Raw genomic sequence first — 18491 nt, forward strand, 5'->3', positions numbered from 1 at the left:
CTCCTGACCTCAGGAGTTTCATCCACCTGCCTCAGACTCCCAAAGTGCTGGGATTACAGGCGTTAGCCACCATGCTTGGCCTGTTTACACCTTTTATCTCTCTTTTCCTCTCCTTAAGAAACTTTCCCTCAACCAAAATACTTTCTGTTTTCTCTTTCTTCAAAAATATTCATGTAAACCTCTTCTTTCTCTGAAAGATGTTTTTGAAATAGTCTATACTTGCTACCTATAGTTTCTCATAATCCACCTCTCTCTAATGCCATGTAATCTAATTTTACTAGTTTAGCTGAAGCTCTCCTCTTGAATGTCCAAAATGACTTCCAAGCCAGGCTTTCCCAACTGGCTTTCCATCAGAGAATTAAACTGTATAGAAAATTATTTCAATTACTTTATTAATTCTCTGAAGAGTGGCATATAGCTAAGACTATTTTCCATAAACTACTCGCCAACTTTCCAACAGTATAGTATCTAATTTCTATATTAAATCCCTTATTCCATATTTCTCATGGTCATCCCACTTCTCTGATAAAACCCTAGCTAATATAATCAGCTATAGATATACTTCTTTTTGTGATATCTGCTCTGATGATAGGTCCTGCTGGTCCTGCCAATTGATTATCATAAATCAGTGTTCAGAAGATAAGTCTCTGTTTTTTGTTCCTAACTCCCATTTACCAAAGACTACTTGAGGCATTAAAACCAAAAGTTTAATTAAGACATGGGAGAACATCTGTTTATTTAAGACAATAAAAAATTTTAATAATAACTCCATTTAATTTTCTCATACTCAATTTTCTATTACAAGTAAATAGCTTCATAGAAATAAAATCCAAACTAAAGAATTAAAAAATACCTTTGTTTAAGGTGCACAGTGTATGGTTTCTCATCTATTGGAATAATGTAGGATATTTCTTCCTAGAGAATTCAAATAATTGAAAGTGAAGACAATTTTAATACAAGAAGCAAAACAACAATTTTATGCCTATTAATCTCTCCAAACAATGTTTAAAAGGTCTTTATTAAATTTCTCAGACTACATATGATTTAAAATTGGCAACAAAACATCAAAAAATTAATATTTATTTATTTATGATGGATTTTTACTTTTTCCACAAAAATAAGCCATCTGAGGATTTATATAGGATTAAAAATCTACCTATAACTAAATTGTATCTCTTATGAATCAATAGGCCATGTGCTATGCTAAAATAGCATATTTAGGTGGCATCATTGGGATAAGAAGATATTCTTTATCAGTGAAGTTTTCTCTATCAGACGTAAAAATTATTTAGCCATTTTCTTAAAAATCCTCCTAAGATGTATTGCCTGTTCCCTACATTTTAAACAGAAGATGATTGAAGAAAATTTATACTGTCTTTGATTTTATAACTAGTATTTTCAAGTTAGAACAAGAATGGCAATAGGCTAGAATATCTGTAGGTCAGTGAACCTCAGAGATGAGATTTTATCCAGCAAAAAGGAACATATGAAAATCAAGTTAGAGAAACAGAGAAAAAAAAATAAATTAAAACATATAAAAATAAAAAGAACACAAATATCAAAACACAGAAAAAAATAAGCACTCCAGGATCTCTAATTTCTAATTTATCCTTTCAATGTCTTTAAAAGATACAGCATTGTAAAAAAAAAAAAAAAGCAATAATTATAATGATATATAATTGGCTTTAAAAATATGGATGTCATAACATGACAAGAATAATACAAAGAAGAAAGATAGAATTTCATTATATTGGAGAAAAGTTTCTACATTTTACCAGAAATAAGTATTAATCAGAAGTAAACCATAATAGTTAAGATATACATTATAATAACTGGATCACCACAAAGAAAATTAGTAAAAATTGCAAAATGTTGAGTATAAATTCCAACATATAAATATCTACATTTGATGCAAATAATCTAGAAATCCAAACCAAAAAGCAGAGACAAACTGGTACAATATATTAAAAAATAATCTCCAATTACATACTGTCTACAAGGGAAACACCTTAGATTCAATATACAAATAGGTTGAAAATGAAAGAATGGAAATATATATGCTGCAAATAGTAACCATAAAAAGAAGTTATACTAATATTAGACAATAGAGGCTTAAAGACAAGAAACATTATCAGAAAGAAAGAACAGCATTTCACAAAAGTCAAGTCATCAATATAGCTTAAAGACATAAAAATTGTAAGTACAAATCATCAATATATCCCAAAGACATAAAAATTATAAGTGCACACACATTATATACCTCAAAATACATGAAAGAACAACTGACGGAACTGAAAGAAGAAATAGACAATTCAATAATCATATCTGGAAACTTAACTACTCCACTCAAAATAATGGATAGAACAAATAGACAAAAAATCAACAAGCACAAAAAAAAATCTTCAAATGAAACTATTGACAGAGTCTCATTCTGTCACCCAGACTGGAGTGCTGCGGCACAATCTCAACTCACTGCAGCCTCTACCTTCTGGACTCAAGTGGTACTCCCACCTCAGCGTCCCAGATAGCTGAGACTACAGTTGTGTGCCACCATGGCTGGCTACTTTTAATATATATATAGAGAAGAGGTCTCACTATGTTGCCCAGGCTCGTCTCAAACTTCTGGCCTCAAGAGATCCTCCTGCCTCAGTCTTCCAAAGTGCTGGGATTACAGGCATGATAAATGAAACTATTAGCCAACACAAGCTAACTATTAACCCACCAACTGCGGAATTCCTAGTCTTTTAAGTGCATAATCAATATTCCCCATGATTGATCATTTTTCTAGGGCACAAAATGTCTCAAAAAATAAAACTGAAATCACAAAAGTACATTTTTTGCTGCAATTGAATTAAATTAGAATCAACAAGAGAAAAAAATCTAGGAAATCCGCAAATATTTGAAAATTTAAAAACACACTTCTAAATAACCATGAATCAAAAACAATGCAAAGAAAACTAGAAAATATTTTAACTGAATGAAAGCAAAAACACATCATAGCATAATTTATGGATTGCGGCTAAAGCAATGCTTGTAGAGAAATGTGTGGCTTTAGGTACCTATGTAGAAAGAAAAGAAAAGAAGAGGAAGGTATCAAATCAATAACTTAAATTTCCACCTTAAGACATTTAAAAAATGATATAAACTAAACAAAAGCAAGTAGAAATAATAAAAAAAATTTTAAAGCAGAAATAAATGAAATGGAAACAGAAAAACAAAGAAAATCAAACAATATTATTCTTTGAAAAGATCAACAAAATTGACAAACCCTTAACTAAACGGACCAAGAAAAATAATATTAAAGACACAAATTATTAAAGTAAGAAATAAAAAGGTACTTCTCTACCGTCCCTTAGAAATTTAAAGTATTATAAGAAAATGCAGGCAGGCAGATCCCTTGAGGTCAGCAGTTCAAGACCAGCCTGGTCAACATGGTGAAACCCCATTTCTACTAAAAATACAAAAATTAGCTGAGTATGGTGGTGGGTACCTGTAATCCCAGCTACTTGGGAGGATGAGGCAGGAGAGTCACTTGAACCTGGAAGGCAGAAGTTGCAGTGAGCCAAGATTATGCCACTGCACTCTAATTTGGGTGACAGAGTGAGACTCTGTCTCAAAAAAAAAAAAAAAAAAAAAAAGAAGGAAAGAAAAAAAAATGAGAAATGTGATGTACAATTTTATGCCAACATATTGGATAACTTAGATAAAATGAATAAATTTCTAAAATGAAACAAGTTACCAACACTGAATAAAATCCAAATAGACCTGTAACAAAGATTACACTAGTAATTATAAATCTTCCCCAAAAGAAAGGCCAAGGTATAGATGAATTCAATGGTGAATCCTATCAAATGTTTAAAGAAATAATATTAATCCTTCACAATTCTTTCAATATAGAGAAGAAGCATTTCTAAATGTATTCTACAAGGTCAGAATTATGCTGGTTATACAATTATATAATAATGAAATCTAGACATTACAAAAAACAAACTATAGACCAATAGCTCTCTTGAAAAAAGACACAGAACTCCCTAATGAAATATTAGCAGACATATTCCAGTGACATATAAAAAGAATTATACATCATTTATCACAGAAATGTAAGAATGATTCAACATCCAAAAATTAATCCATGTAGCACACCACATCAAAAAACTAAAAGCCAAAAAAGAATGATCATCACAATAGATTCAGAAAAAGCATTTGACAAAACCCAATAAACATTTTCAGTAAAATCTGACAGATTTGGAATAGAAGGGAACCTCTTGAACATGATAAAGACCTTTACAAAAATCTCACTAGTTAACAACAAATTGAGTGTTAGAAGACTGAGTACTTTCCTCCAAGACAGAAACAAGGCAGAAATGTTTCCTCTTGCCATTTCTATTCAACATTGTTTTAGCCACTGCAATAAGGCAAAAACAAGAAACTAAAGACATCTAGAAAGAAAAAGAAGAACAAGGCATAAAACAGAATAATGCCATATTTGCAGTGGCATGATCCTGTTTGTTAAAACTCCCAAAGAATCCACCAAAAAAAAAAAAAAAAAAAAAAAAAAAAAAAAAAAAAAAAACATAGCTAATGAACAAATTAGGCAAAGTGGCAAGAAACATGATTAATAAACAAAAATTAATTTGTATGTATATTTCCATATACTGGAAACAATGTGAAAAATGAAATTAAATGAGCATTTTAATTTACAATAGCATGAAAAATAATAAAATACTTGGTGATAAATTTATCAAAAACTGTGGAAATTCTCCTGTACACTGAAAATTACTACATGAAGAACTGAGTACCCCTAGGATGAAGAACTGAGAACTCCCAGAGTAAAGAACTGAGTACTCCCAGTCAGGAGAGATTGGGGGCCAATATTCAACATTCTTACAGAAAAGAATTTCTAACCTAGAATTTCGTATCTGGACAAACTAAGCTTCATAAGTGAAGGAGAAAAAAGATCCTTTCCAGACAAGCAAATGCTGAGGGAAGTCATCACCACCAGGCCTGTGTTAGAATAACTCCTGAAGGAAGCACTAAATATGGAAACAAAAAGCTGTTACCAGCCACTACAAAAACACTGAAGTACACAGATTAGTGACACTATGAAGCAACAACATAAACAAGTCTGCAAAATAACCAGCTAGCATCATGATGACAGAATCAAATTCACACATAATAATACTAATGTCAAATATTAACAGGCTAAATGCCCCAATTAAAAGACACAGAATGGCAACTGGTTAAAGAGCCAAGATCCATCAGTATGCTGTCCTTAAGAGACTTATCACAAATGCAAACACACATAGGTCAAAATAAAGGAATCGAGGAAAATTTATCAAGCAAATGGAAAACAGAAAAGAGCAGTGGTTACAATCCTAGTTTCTGACAAAACAGACTATAAACCAACAAAGATCAAAAATGACCAATAAGGGCATTATATAATGCTAAAGGGTTCAATTCAACAAGAAGAGCTAACTATCCTAAACATATATGCACCCAATACAGGTACAACCAGATTCATAAAGCAAGATCTTAGAGACCTATGAAGTGACTTAGACTCCCATAAAATAATAGTGGGAGACTTTAACACCCCATTGTCAATATTAGAGAGATCATCTCTTTTGATTATAACTGGTGTCACCAAGGATACTTAATTAAATAACCCCATTTATAAAAGAAGATACTTTGTGTAAGAAAGAAGAGATGCCAGATTTAGTGTTTTAATGTCTTTAACTTCACTTGGTAGTTTTTAAACAATTAGAATGGAGTGGTGAAAGAAAATATACTGAATAAATGTCATTCTAGTTTAGATAGCATTGCTAAAATACTTGATACTTACACTCGTTTACTTCTCTATAATACAAAACCTTCATTGTTAAATCACGTTCCCTGAAATATGATAGTTACACAGTTTTCTCTTCACACATAAATACCACCACTAAAATTGTTTTGTAAGTTTCCAAACTAATACATACATCATCTGTCAACTCTACAATTTCAAATAAGTGGGTTTTTAATTGTAAAAGATTAGTTTTAAAACTATATGAATGTGATTGAAGATCACAGAAAATTAACAAAGATATATGGGACCTGAACTAAATTCTGGATCAAGCAGATCTGACAGATATCTATAGAAATCTCAAGATTAAGAAATTCAGTCAAAACCAGACAAGTACTTGGACATTGAACAACCGGTTCCTGAATAACTGCTATGAAAATAATCAGATTAAAGCAGAAATCAAGAAGATATCTGAAACTAATGAGAACAAAGAGGCAGCATACCAGAATCTCTGGGATGCAACTAAAGCAATGATAAGAGGGAAATTTATTAGCACTAAATGCCCACATCAAAAACCTAGAAAGATCTCAAGTTAACAACCTAACATCACAACTAAAAAAACTAGAGAACTAAGAGCAAAAAAAATCCAAAGCTAGCAGAAAACAAGAAATAACCAAGATCAGAGCAGAACTGAAGGAGAGATATGAAAAACGTTTCAAAAAAATCAATGAATCCAGGAGCTTTTTTTGAAAAAATTAATAATACAGATAGACCACTAGCTAGACTAATTAAGAAGAAAAGAGATAAGATTCAAATATACACAATCAGAAATGATAAAGGAGATATCACCACTGACCCCAAGAAATGCAAACAACCGTCAGAGAATACTATAAACACCTCTATGCACATAAACTAGAAAATCAAGAAGAAATGGAAAAATTCCTGGACACATATTCCCTCCCAAGACTGAACCAGGAAGAAATTGAATCATTGAATAGACCAATAACAAGTTCTGAAATGGAGGCAGAGCTAAATAGCCTAACAAGCAAAAAAAGCTCAGCACCAGATGGAATCACAGCTGAATTCTACCAGGGGTACAAAGAAGAGCTGGTATCATTTCTACTGAAACTATTCTAAACAGTTGAAAAGAAGAGATCCCTCCCTAACTCCTTCTATGAGGCTAGTATCAGCCTGATACCAAAACCTGGCAGAAATAAAAAAAAAAGAAAGAAAGAAAAAAAAAAGAAAGAAAGAAAGAAAAGAAAACTTCAGGCCAATATCCCTGATGAACATCAGTGCAAAAATCCTCAATAAAATACTGACAAATTGAATCCACCTACACATCCAAAAGCTTTTCCACCATGATCAAGCAGGCTTCATCCCCAGGATGCAAGGTTGGTTCAACATATTCAAATCAATAAAAATGATTCATCACATAAACAGAATTAATAACAAAATCCACATGATTATCTCAATAGATGCAGAAAAGGCCTTTGATAAAATTCAATAGCCCTTTATGTTAAAACCCTCAGTAAACTAGGTATTGAAGGAACATACCTCAAAATAATAAGAGCCATATATGACAAGCCTACAGTCAGTATCATACTTAATGGGGAAAAGCTGGAAGCATTTCCTTTGCAAACTGACACATGACAAAGGTGCACTCTCTCACTCTATTCTGTCTGGGGAAATGAGGCTAGAGAAAGTTCTGTCCAGGGAAATGAGGCTAGAGAAAGAAATAAAGGTTGTTAAGTAGGAAGAGAGGAAGTCAAATTGTCTTTGTTTTAAGATGAAATGATCCTATATCTAGAAAGCCCCATCCTCTCAGCCCAAAAGTTTCTTAATTTCATAAGCAACTTCAGCAAAGTCTCAGGATACAAAATCAATATGCAAAAATCACTAGCATTCCTATACACCAACAACAGGCAAGCAGAGAACCAAGTCATGAATGAACTCCCATTCACAATTGCTACAAAAAGTGTAAAATACCTAGGAATACAGCTAATGAGGGAAGTGAAAAAGCTCTTCAAGGAGAACTACAAACCACTGCTCAAAGAAAAAAGAGAGGACACAAACAACTAGAAAAACATTCCATACTCATGGATAGGAAGAATCAATAACATGAAAATGGTCATACTGCCCAAAGTAATTTACAGATTCCATGTTATTTCTATTAAACTACCATTGACATTCTTCACAGAATTAGAAAAAAAAAATCTATTTTAAGATTCATATCATATCAAACCAAAAAAGAGCCCAGAGAGTCCAAATAGCCAAGACCTGAACTCAGTTCTGGATCAAGAGCTGGGCAAGAACAAAGCTGAAGGCATCCTGCTATCTGACCTCAAACTACTACAAGGCTATAGTAACCAAAACACGATGTTACCGGTACAAAAAAAGACACATAGGCCAATGGAACAGAACAGAGAACTATCGCTTCTCGGCCTTTTGGCTAAGATCAAGTGCAGAACAGAGAACTCAGAAATAAGACTGCACGTCTACAACCTTCTGATCTTTGACAAACCTGACAAAAACAAGCAATGGGGAAAAGATTTACTATTTAATAAGTGGTGCTGGGAGAACTGGTTAGCCATATGAAAAAAACTAAAACTGGACCCCTTCCTTACTCCCTATACAAATATTATTTCAATATGGGTTAAAGACTTAAATGTAAAATCCAAAACAATAAAAACTCTAGAAGAAAATCTAGGCAAAACCGTTCAGGACAGAGGTATGGATAAAGATTTCATGATGAACACAACAAAAGCAATTAAAACAAAAATTGACAAATGGCATCTAATTAAACTAAAAAGCTTCTTCAGGGCAAAAGAAAGTATCATCAGAGTGAACCAAAACCTACAGAATGGGAGAAAAAATTTGCAATCTGACAAACATCTAATATCCTGAGTTTATAAGGAACAAATTATAGGATAAAACAACCCCATTAAAAACTGGGAAAAAGCATGAATAGACACTTTCAAACAAAGACATGCATGTGGCCAATAAACATATGAAAAAACTCAACATCACTGATCATTTGAGAAATGAAAATCAACCACAATGAGATACCATCTTACACCAGTTAGAATGGCAATAATTAAAAAGAAAAACAACAGATATGGTGATGTTTGCAGAGAAAAGGGAACACTTTTACACTGTTGGGGGCAAAGTAAATTAGATCAACCATTGTGGAAGACAGTGTGGCAATTCCTCAAAGACCTAGAGGCAGAAATACCATTTGATCCTGCAATCTCATTACTAGGTATATACCCAAAGGAATATAAATTATTCTATTATAAAGATACAAGCACATGTATGTTTATTGCACCACTATTCACAATAGCAAAGACACAGAATCGACCCAAATGCCCATCAATGATAGACTAAATAAAGAAAATGTAGTACATCTCTACTATGGAATACTATGCAGTCAAAAAAAGAACAAGATCGACATGGATAGAATTGGAATACATTATCCTCAGCAACAAATGCAGGAACAGAAAACTAAACACCACATATTCTCACTTATAAGTGGGAGCTGAATTATGAGAGCATATAGACACGTAGTGGGGAACTGGACACACACTGGGCCCTGTCAGAGGGCTGTGGGAGGGAAAGCATTAGGAAGTATAGCCAATGGATGCTGAGTTTGATACCTAGGTGATGGGATGATATGTGCAGCAACGCACTATGGCACATATTTACCTATTTAACAAACCTGCATGTCCTGCATATGTACCCCTGAACTTAAAATAGATGTTTTAAAAAAAGAAGGCCATGTGCAGTGGCTCATGCTTGTAATCCCAGTACTTGTAATCCCCTCCCAAACGGGAGGCTGAGGCAGGTGGATCACCTGAGGTCAGGAGATCGAGAACAGTCTGGCCAAAATGGTGAAACCCCACCTCTACTAAAAATACAAAAATTAGCTGGGTGTCATGGCACGCACCTGTAATCCCAGCTACTTGGGAGGCTGAGGTAGGAGAATTGCTTGAACCCAAGAGGTGGAGACTGCAGTGAGCCAAGATCGTGTCACTGCATTCCAGCCTGGGAGACAGAGAGAGACTCCATCTCAAAAAAAAAAAAAAAAAAGATAGAAAATTACCAGACTTTAATAAAATAAATTAAAGATCTAAATAAATGGAGGTAATGTATTTGTTCATGAATGAGACCACTCAATAATGTAAAAAGAGCAATTCTCCCCAAATTAATCTATACATATTAAATGAAATCTTTATCAAAATCCAAGCAGTCTTTCTTGTAAAAATGGACAAGTTGATCTAAAAATATGTATGGAAGTAAAAAGGACTTAGAATATTCAAAGCAATTTTGGAAAAGATGAATAAAGAATGAAGGATTTATACTACCCAATTTCAAATATTGCCCTAAAATGCATAGTAATCAAAGCAGTGAGATCATGATGCAAGGAAAATCAAGTAGATAAATGGCAAAGACATAAAAGTCCAGAAATAAACCTTTTCATTTTTGTTTACTTGTTCTACAAAGGTATCAAAACAATTCAGTGGGGAAAGTATAGTCTTTTCTACGAACGATGCTGGGAAAGTTGGATCCACAGGCAAACCAAAAAAAAAAAAAAACTGAACTTAAATTCTGACCTCATACCATATACAAAAGTTTACTCAAATTGGTTCACAGACCCATGAGCTAGTAGAAAACACAGAAGAAAATCTTTGTGAGCCTGGCTTAGGTAAAGAGCTTATATTAGTCTGCTCAAGTTGCCATTACAAAATACTACAGGCCAGTGACATTAACAACAGAAATTTTAGGACCAGGTGTGGTGCCTCATGCCTGTAATCCCAACATGTTGAAAAGCCAAGGTACGCAGATCACTTGAGATAAGGAGTTCAAGACCAGCCTGACCAACATGGCAAAACACCGTCTCTACCAAAACATATCAAAAAAGAGTCAAGCATGGTGGCATATGCCTGTAATTCCAGCTACTTGGGAGACTGATGCATGAGAATTGCTTGAACCTGGGAGGCAGAGGTTACAGTGAGCCAAGATAGCGCCACTGTACTCCAGCCTGGGCAACAGAGGAAGATTCTGTCTCAAAACAGAAACTAAAACAGAACTGTTATTTTCTCACAGTTGTAGATATTAGAAGTCCAAGATCAATATGTCAGCATGTTGGTTTCCAGTGAGGCCTCTCTTTATGGCTTGCACATATCTCTTTTCTCACCATATTCTCACATGGTCTTTTTTCTGTGCATGCATGGAAAGAGAGATGGACTTCTCATATCTCTTTCTCTTCTTATAAGGACACCAGTTCAATCAGATTAAGGTCACACCTCTATGATTACATTTAACTCTATCTCCTTAAAGGTCCTATCTCAAGGTCCTATCTCTACACTGGGGGTTTGGTTTTCAACATATGGATTTGGTGGGGGGCACAATTCAATCTATAACATTCTTTCCTATGGTACCCCCAATTCATCTCCTTCTTGCATGGAAAATATGTTCATCCCATCCCAAAGGCCCCAAAGCCTTAAGTCATTCTAGCATCAATTCCAAGTTCAAAATCTCATCTAAATATCACCTAAATCAGTTATGGGTGAGATTCAAGTTATGATTCATCCTGAGGCAAAATTCCTCTCTAGTTGTGAACCTGTGAGATCGGACAAGTTATGTGCTTCCAAAACACAATAGTGGGACAGTCATAGAATAGCTATTCCCATTCCAACAAGGAAAAACCAGAAAAAAAAAGAAAGTGGTGACAATCCCAACAAAGTCCAAAACCTAGCAAGACAAATTCCATTAGATCTTAAGGTTGAAGAATACTTCTTTGACAGGATGTTCTACCCTGCTGGACCCACTTGGGCAGCAACTCTTCCATGGTCCTAGGAACTGGCCCCATCCCCTCAGCTCTGTAACTCAGTCTTGCCCCCACAGATCTGGGTGACAGCCTTGTTCCTGAGGTAATAAACAGTGACATCCTAGCCTACTGAAATCAAGGAGGTGGCCCTACTCTCTGAAACCAAAGACAATGCAGCCTTGCCCCCTGGACCTGTAGCAGGAGTGGCAGCCCTGATGATCTCTGAATTGCTTCCAGGGTCATTCTCGTCTTTTCTTGAAGGATGATGCATGTTTGAAGCCAGACAACTCTATTGTCCTATCCTGTATAATTCCAGAAGTTGAATAGCCTTCCTTCATTCTATCCAGTTTTCTCTGTTCCCTTTAGTCCGAGCTGGCAGTGTTTCTGCTAATGTAATCCCATCTCTGTTCCTGGCTTCAGCTGACATGGTGGATTAAATCACAGGGAATCTCTTTATAGCCTGGTGGAGATCAGGGGAATTAAATCACAGGAAATCTCTTTATAGCCTGGTGGAGATCAGTCACTTATAAGCAAATCTCCAGCTACATCTTTGGTGTTCTTTCCAAAACATGATTTCTCATTTTTAAAAACACAAAGTAGGCTGAAAATTTCTCAAATCTTCAAGTTCTTCTTCCTTTTTGCATAATAATTCCTTCCATTTACCTCTCTCCTCTTGCATTTTGCATTTTACTATAAGCGGTGATGAGAAAACAGGCCACATCTTCAGCATTTTGCTTAGAAATATCCATGGCTAAATATCCAAGGTTGTCACTACAATTTCTACCTTCTACAAAACACTAGAACACAATTCAGCCAAGTTCTTTGTCACTTTTTAACAAGAACCTCCTTTCCTTCAGTCTCCGATAACATTTCTCATTTCCATCTGTGTCCTCACCAGAAACACTTTTTTTTCTTTTTTTTTTGAGACAGAGTGTCATGCTGTCACCTAGGCTAGAGTAAAGTGCCATGATCTCAGCTCACTGCAACCTCTACCCGCTGGGTTCAAGCAATTCTACTACCTCAGCCTCCCGAGTAGCTGGGACTCCAGGTGCCTGCCACCATGGCCAGCTAATTTTTGTATTTTTTGAAGAGATGGGGTTTCACCATGTTGGCCAGGCTGGTCTCAAACTCCTGACCTCAGGTGATCTGTCCACCTCAGCCTCCCAAAGTGCTGGGATTACAGGTATGAGCCACCGCACCCAATGCAAAAACACCTTTAATGTTCATATTTCTACCAGTCCCATTCTGTTCATAATGATATGTATATTTTCTAAGACTATAAAAGCTTTCTGTATAAGTCTTTTCTTTTTGATCCCTCATTAGGATTGTCATTAGCATCCATATTTCTACCAATAGTTCCTTCAAGGCAATCTAGGCTTTTTCTTAGCATGCACTTCACCAGTCTTCTAGCCTCTATCCTTCACTCAGTTCCAAATCCACTTCCACATTTTTAGGTATCTGTTACAGCTGGACCCCACTTTACAATACCTAAATCTGAATACTCTGCTCAGGCTACCCAAACAAAATGCCATAGATGAGGTGGCTTAAACAACAGAAATGTATTTTCTCACAGTTCTGGAGGCTGAAAGTCCAAGATCAAGGTGCCAACAGGACTAATATCTGATGAGGGCTCTCCTCTTGGCTTGCAGACAGCTGCCTTCTTACAGTATCATTTCATGACCTTCACTTTGTGTGCATGAACCCCTGGTATGTCTCCTCTTCTTGCAAGTACACCAGTCCTATTAGATTAATCAAAGCCCTACCCTTATGGTCTCATTTAACCTTAATTATCTCCATAAGGCCCTATCTACAAATACAGTCACATTAGGGGTTAGGGATTCAACATAGGAATTTTGAGGGGCCACAATTCAGTCCATAATAGAGCTCTTAGATACAAAACCAAAAACAAGATCCATAAAAAGAAAATTTGATAAACTGTATGTCATCAAAATTGAAAATGTTTGTGTTCCAAAAAGCATCACTAAGAAAAATGAAAAAGCAAGCCAGAAATTGGGAGAAAATAATTACAAATTATATATCTGATAAAGAACTTGTGTCCAGAATATATAATGAATTCATAGAACTCAAAAACAAATAAGCAACTACATTTTAAAATAGGAGAATTAATTTGAGTAGCCATTCCACGGAAAAGGCACATAAATGGCTATTAGGCTCATGAAAAATACTCAACATAATTATTCGTTAGAGAAATGCAAATTGACGCCAAAATTGCATACCACTACACTCCCAGTACAAGAGCTTTAATCCGAAAGACAGACAACGTCAAACGTTCACAACTACGTGAAAAACCTGGAACACTCAAAAATTGCTGATGTGACATGTAAATTGGTACAGTCACTACAGAAAACAGTGTAGCAGTTTCTAAAAATGTGAAGCACAAACTTACCATGTGCGCAGCAATTTCACTCCTAAGAATTTACCCAGGGAAAGGAAAATATATGTCCATACATGAATGTTCATAAAAGAATTATTCATAATACTCAATATCGGACAACAATCCAAAGTTCATCAACTGAAAAATGAGAATGGATAAGCAAAATGTGGTATATCCACATTTAAGAAACAAAAATTAATAATGTGATAAATGCTATAATATGGATAAACCTAAGCGAAAGAAGCCTAATACAAAAGCTTACATATTGCTTGTTGTCATTTATATAAAATGCTCCTAAGAAGGCAAATGCATTACAGACAACAGATCAGTGGTTGTCAAGGGCTGGAGAAACACTACAATGTGCATGAGGGATCTTTTTATGGTGAGAGCAACATTCTTCAACTGGACTATGGTAATATTTACACAATTCCATTTATGTACTGCTACAATAATTGTTCAGTTGTACACTTAAAATGGGTGAATTCTGTGGTGCCATAAATTGCACCTCAACAAAACTGTAAAAAATAGAATGTTTTAAAGATCAGTCACTTATAAGCAAAGCTTGCTTAATTATATTTCTTTACTTAAAAATCTCCTAAGACACCTAGCAACTAGCTATGCACATGGCAAGTCTAGAGAAATAGTTACTAAATAAATCAATGAACAAAGTATTTCCCTTTCTAATAAAAATACTAGAATAAAAGGTTTCTTGTCTGAGAATTGCTAGGTGTAGGGGTAGAGATTGAGAAAGAGGCTCTAGTTAAAAGATATTGCCTTTGACATTTTGGAGAAAATTCTTCTCTTTGTATTGATGTCCTAGGTATCACTCAGATAAAACACTTAGGCCAGGCGTGGTGGCTCACGCCTGTAATCCCAGCACTTTGGGAGGCCGAGGCAGGCAGATCATGAGGTCAAGAGATCGAGACCAGCCTGATCAATACGGTGAAACCCCGTCTCTAGTAAAAATACAAAAATTAGTTGGGCATGGTGGAGAATGCATGTAGTCCCAGCTACTTGGGAGGCTGGGGCAGGAGAATCGCTGGAACCCAGGAGGCGGAGTAGCAATGAGAAAAGATGGCACCATTGCACTCCAGCCTGGTGACAAAGTAAGACTCCATCTCAAAAAAAAAAAAAACAAAAATTTGTCAGATAAAACACTTAATTCTACATTCTTTTCTATATGTAAACTTTTAAAAATAATTTATCATAAGAAAATGACAAATGTTAAAAATGTACAGAACATTCTAACTTACATATTTGCTTTTACCATCAAAGCTTTTAATTCCTATCAGTAGAAATACAAGATACATTATATTCATACTAAAATGGGTTTCACATATTTCATAGCTATATAATAAGAAATTTCACATAAACATTTAGATTGTAAAAAAAATCTCTTACATATTCTATTTCTGAACTGTCATTTGTATTTGTTTGGATTTTCTCTGGAATGATAATTTGCAGAAGTGAATTTTGAAAACCTGAAGAGACAAAAAAAAAAAAAAAAGTTAGTACCTTGCCTTAAATTTGACTAAATATCTGTTCAGTTTGTTTCATAAGATTTACTTGTGTGGGTATGAGTGACTCATCACTGTGTACTTCTATAAAAAGCTTGAAAACACTTAATTTGAAAAACAGATAGGATACTTATGAAAGAACAAAAAAGGAGAAGGGAAGAGGTGTTCAGCTCACACAAAATGTGTGGTCCTTGAAGAAAATAGAAAATATACACCAAAAAATTCAAAGACATACTTCAAAAAAAAAAAATCCTGAAATAAAAGATTTAAAACAATAGTCTAGAAAGTACACTGTATTTCAGGAGTAACTGATCACTGCTTTAAACTGAGACATATTCTACTGAAATTGTTGGGTTTCCAAGATAAAGAATCACTTGAGAATATGATAGAAAGAAAAAAAGGAAAATTATATTATGATAAGGGGAGATAAGCAGGCTGGCTTGAGAAATTTTACAACAGTTTTAATGTTAAAAGACTAAAGAACAATAACTAGAAAATAACTTTAAGAAAAGACAGTAAAGACCCTATAAATGCATACCCAGCAAAAGGTCATTCAAATATAAAGGCAAAAGATAGGTATTTACAAGCAAAAACTCAAAAAAAAAGTTCACATGTCTATCACAAAAGTCAGAGACATTTCTCCCAATAAAAATATCAGCAGAGTTTTGGTAAAAGGCCCAACAGTGAGTACAAAATAATCTTAAATGTAGACTAAAGGCTAAAACAACTGTGGTAATCATAATTATGTAACAGATGCAAATGTTAAATGCTATGGTTACATAAACATAATATATACAACTTCAGGAACTGCTGCAGAAGAGAAATATCATATAAGCATACTGATTTCCTTAAATCTGCTTAACAGTGTGATCCAAAAAATGTGACTTAAACCTAAAAATAAGCAGTATAAGTAGAAACTGTTCAATGACATAAAGGTACAGAAAAATTAAGATTAAAAGTAACCATAATCGACTGGGTACTGTGGCTCATGCCTGTAATCCCAGCACTTAGGGAGGCCGAGGCCAGTGGATCACCTGAGGTCAGGAGTTCATTCTGGCCAACATGGCAAAACCCCATCTCTACTAAAATTACAAAACTTAGCTGGGCATGGTTGCACATGCTTGTAATCCCAGCTATTCAGAAGGCTGAGGCAGGAGAATCGGTTGAACCCAGGAGGCAGAGATTGCAGTGAGCCAAGATCACACCACGGCACTCCAGCCTGGGAAAGAGATGGATCTGTCTCAAAAAAAAAAAAAAAAAAAAAAAAAAAAAAAAAAGTAACCATAATCATTAAATGCCACAACTAACATCATACTGAATGAGGAAAAGCTGAAAGCCTTTCCTCTAAGAACTGGAACAAGACAAGCATGCCCACTCTCACCACTCCTGTTCAACAGCACAGAAGTCCTAGCCAGAGCAATTAGGCAAGAGAAAGAAATAAAAGGCATCCAAATAGGAATTTAGGAAGTCAAACTATCTCTCTTCACAGATGATCTGACATATACCTAAAACACCCACAGTTTCTGCCCAAGGGCTCCTAAATCTGATAAGCAACTTCAGCAAAATTTCAGAATAAAAAATCAATGTAAAAAATCACTAGCATTCCGATACACCAGCAACAGCCAAGCCTAGAGCCAAATCAAGAAGACAATCCCATCCAAAATAGACATAAAAAAAAAAAACAAAATACCCAGGAATACAGCTAACCATGGAGGTGAAAAATCTCTACAAGGAGAATGACAAAACACTGAGCAAAGAAATCAGAGATGACTCAACAAATGAAAAACCATTCCATACTCACGGATAGAAAGAATCAATATTGTTAAAAGGGCCATATGGCTCAAAGCAATTTACAGATTCAGCGCTATTCCTATCAAACTACCAATGTCAGTTTTTCAAAGAATTAGAAAGAAACTATTCTAAAATACATATGGAATCAAAAAAGAGCCCAAATAGCCAAAGCAATCCTAAGCAAAAAGAAGAAAGCAAGAGGCCTCACACTACTTGTCTTCAAACTATATTACAAGACTACAGTAACCAAAACAGCATAGTACTGGTACAAAAACAAACATATAGACCAATTGAACAGGTTAGAAAACTCAGAAATAAAGCCACACACCTATAACCATCTAATCTTTGACAGTCAACAATAATGAGCAATGGGAAAAGGATTCTCTATCTATGGTGCTGGCATAACTGGCTACCCATATGCAGAAGACTAAAACTGAACCTTTTGCATCAATCAATGCAAGATGGATTAAAGACCTAAATGTAAAACTTAAAATGATAAATACCTTAGAAGAAAACCCAGGACATGCCATTCTAGACATCTTTGCCTTGGCAAAGATGAGGACTTTTTTTTCATGATGAGGACTCCAAAAGCAATTGCAACAAAAACAAAAATTGAGAAGGGAGACTTCTTAATTAAACTAAAGACTTCTGCACAGCAAAAGAAACTATCAATCAATAAACAGGCACCTACAGAATGGGAGAAAATATTTGCAAACTATACATCAACAAAGGTCTAATATCTGGACTCCGTAAGGAGCTTAAACAATTCAACAAGCAAAAAACAACACCCTTAAAAAATGGGCAATGACATGAACAAGCACTTCTCAAAATAAAATATACATGTGGCCAGGAAGCATATTAGAAACTGATAGAGAAATGAAAGTCAAAACAACAGTGACATACCATCTCACACTAATCAGAACGACTATTATTAAAAAGTCAGAAAATAACAGACGTTAGCAAGGCTGCAGAGGAAAGAGAATGCTTATACACTGCTGGCGAGAATGTACGTTAGTTCAACCACCGTGGAAAGCAATGTGATTTCTCAAGAAACCTAAAACAGAACTTCTATTTGACCCAGCAGTCCCATTACTGAGTATATGCCCAAGGGAATATAAATCATTCTACCATAAAGACACATGCACACATATATGCATTGCAGCACTTGTCACAATAGCA

At 35.0% G+C, this 18491-nt stretch overlaps 1 protein-coding gene across 1 annotated transcript in view; it reads right to left on the reverse strand.

Moving 5' to 3' along the window:
* Positions 1-18491, reverse strand: part of ADAM32 (ADAM metallopeptidase domain 32) — a 156135-nt gene that overhangs the window by 128109 nt on the left and 9535 nt on the right. The window contains exons 2-3 of the mRNA XM_039463376.2: positions 15406-15485; positions 854-915 (exon numbers count right to left, since the gene is read on the reverse strand). Of these exons, the coding sequence (XP_039319310.2) occupies positions 854-915; positions 15406-15485 (142 nt within the window). The remainder of the gene's footprint in view (positions 1-853; positions 916-15405; positions 15486-18491) is intronic.

This window comes from Saimiri boliviensis, chromosome 13 (genome assembly GCF_048565385.1).
Source record: "Saimiri boliviensis isolate mSaiBol1 chromosome 13, mSaiBol1.pri, whole genome shotgun sequence".
Classification (NCBI taxonomy): Eukaryota; Metazoa; Chordata; class Mammalia; order Primates; family Cebidae; genus Saimiri; species Saimiri boliviensis.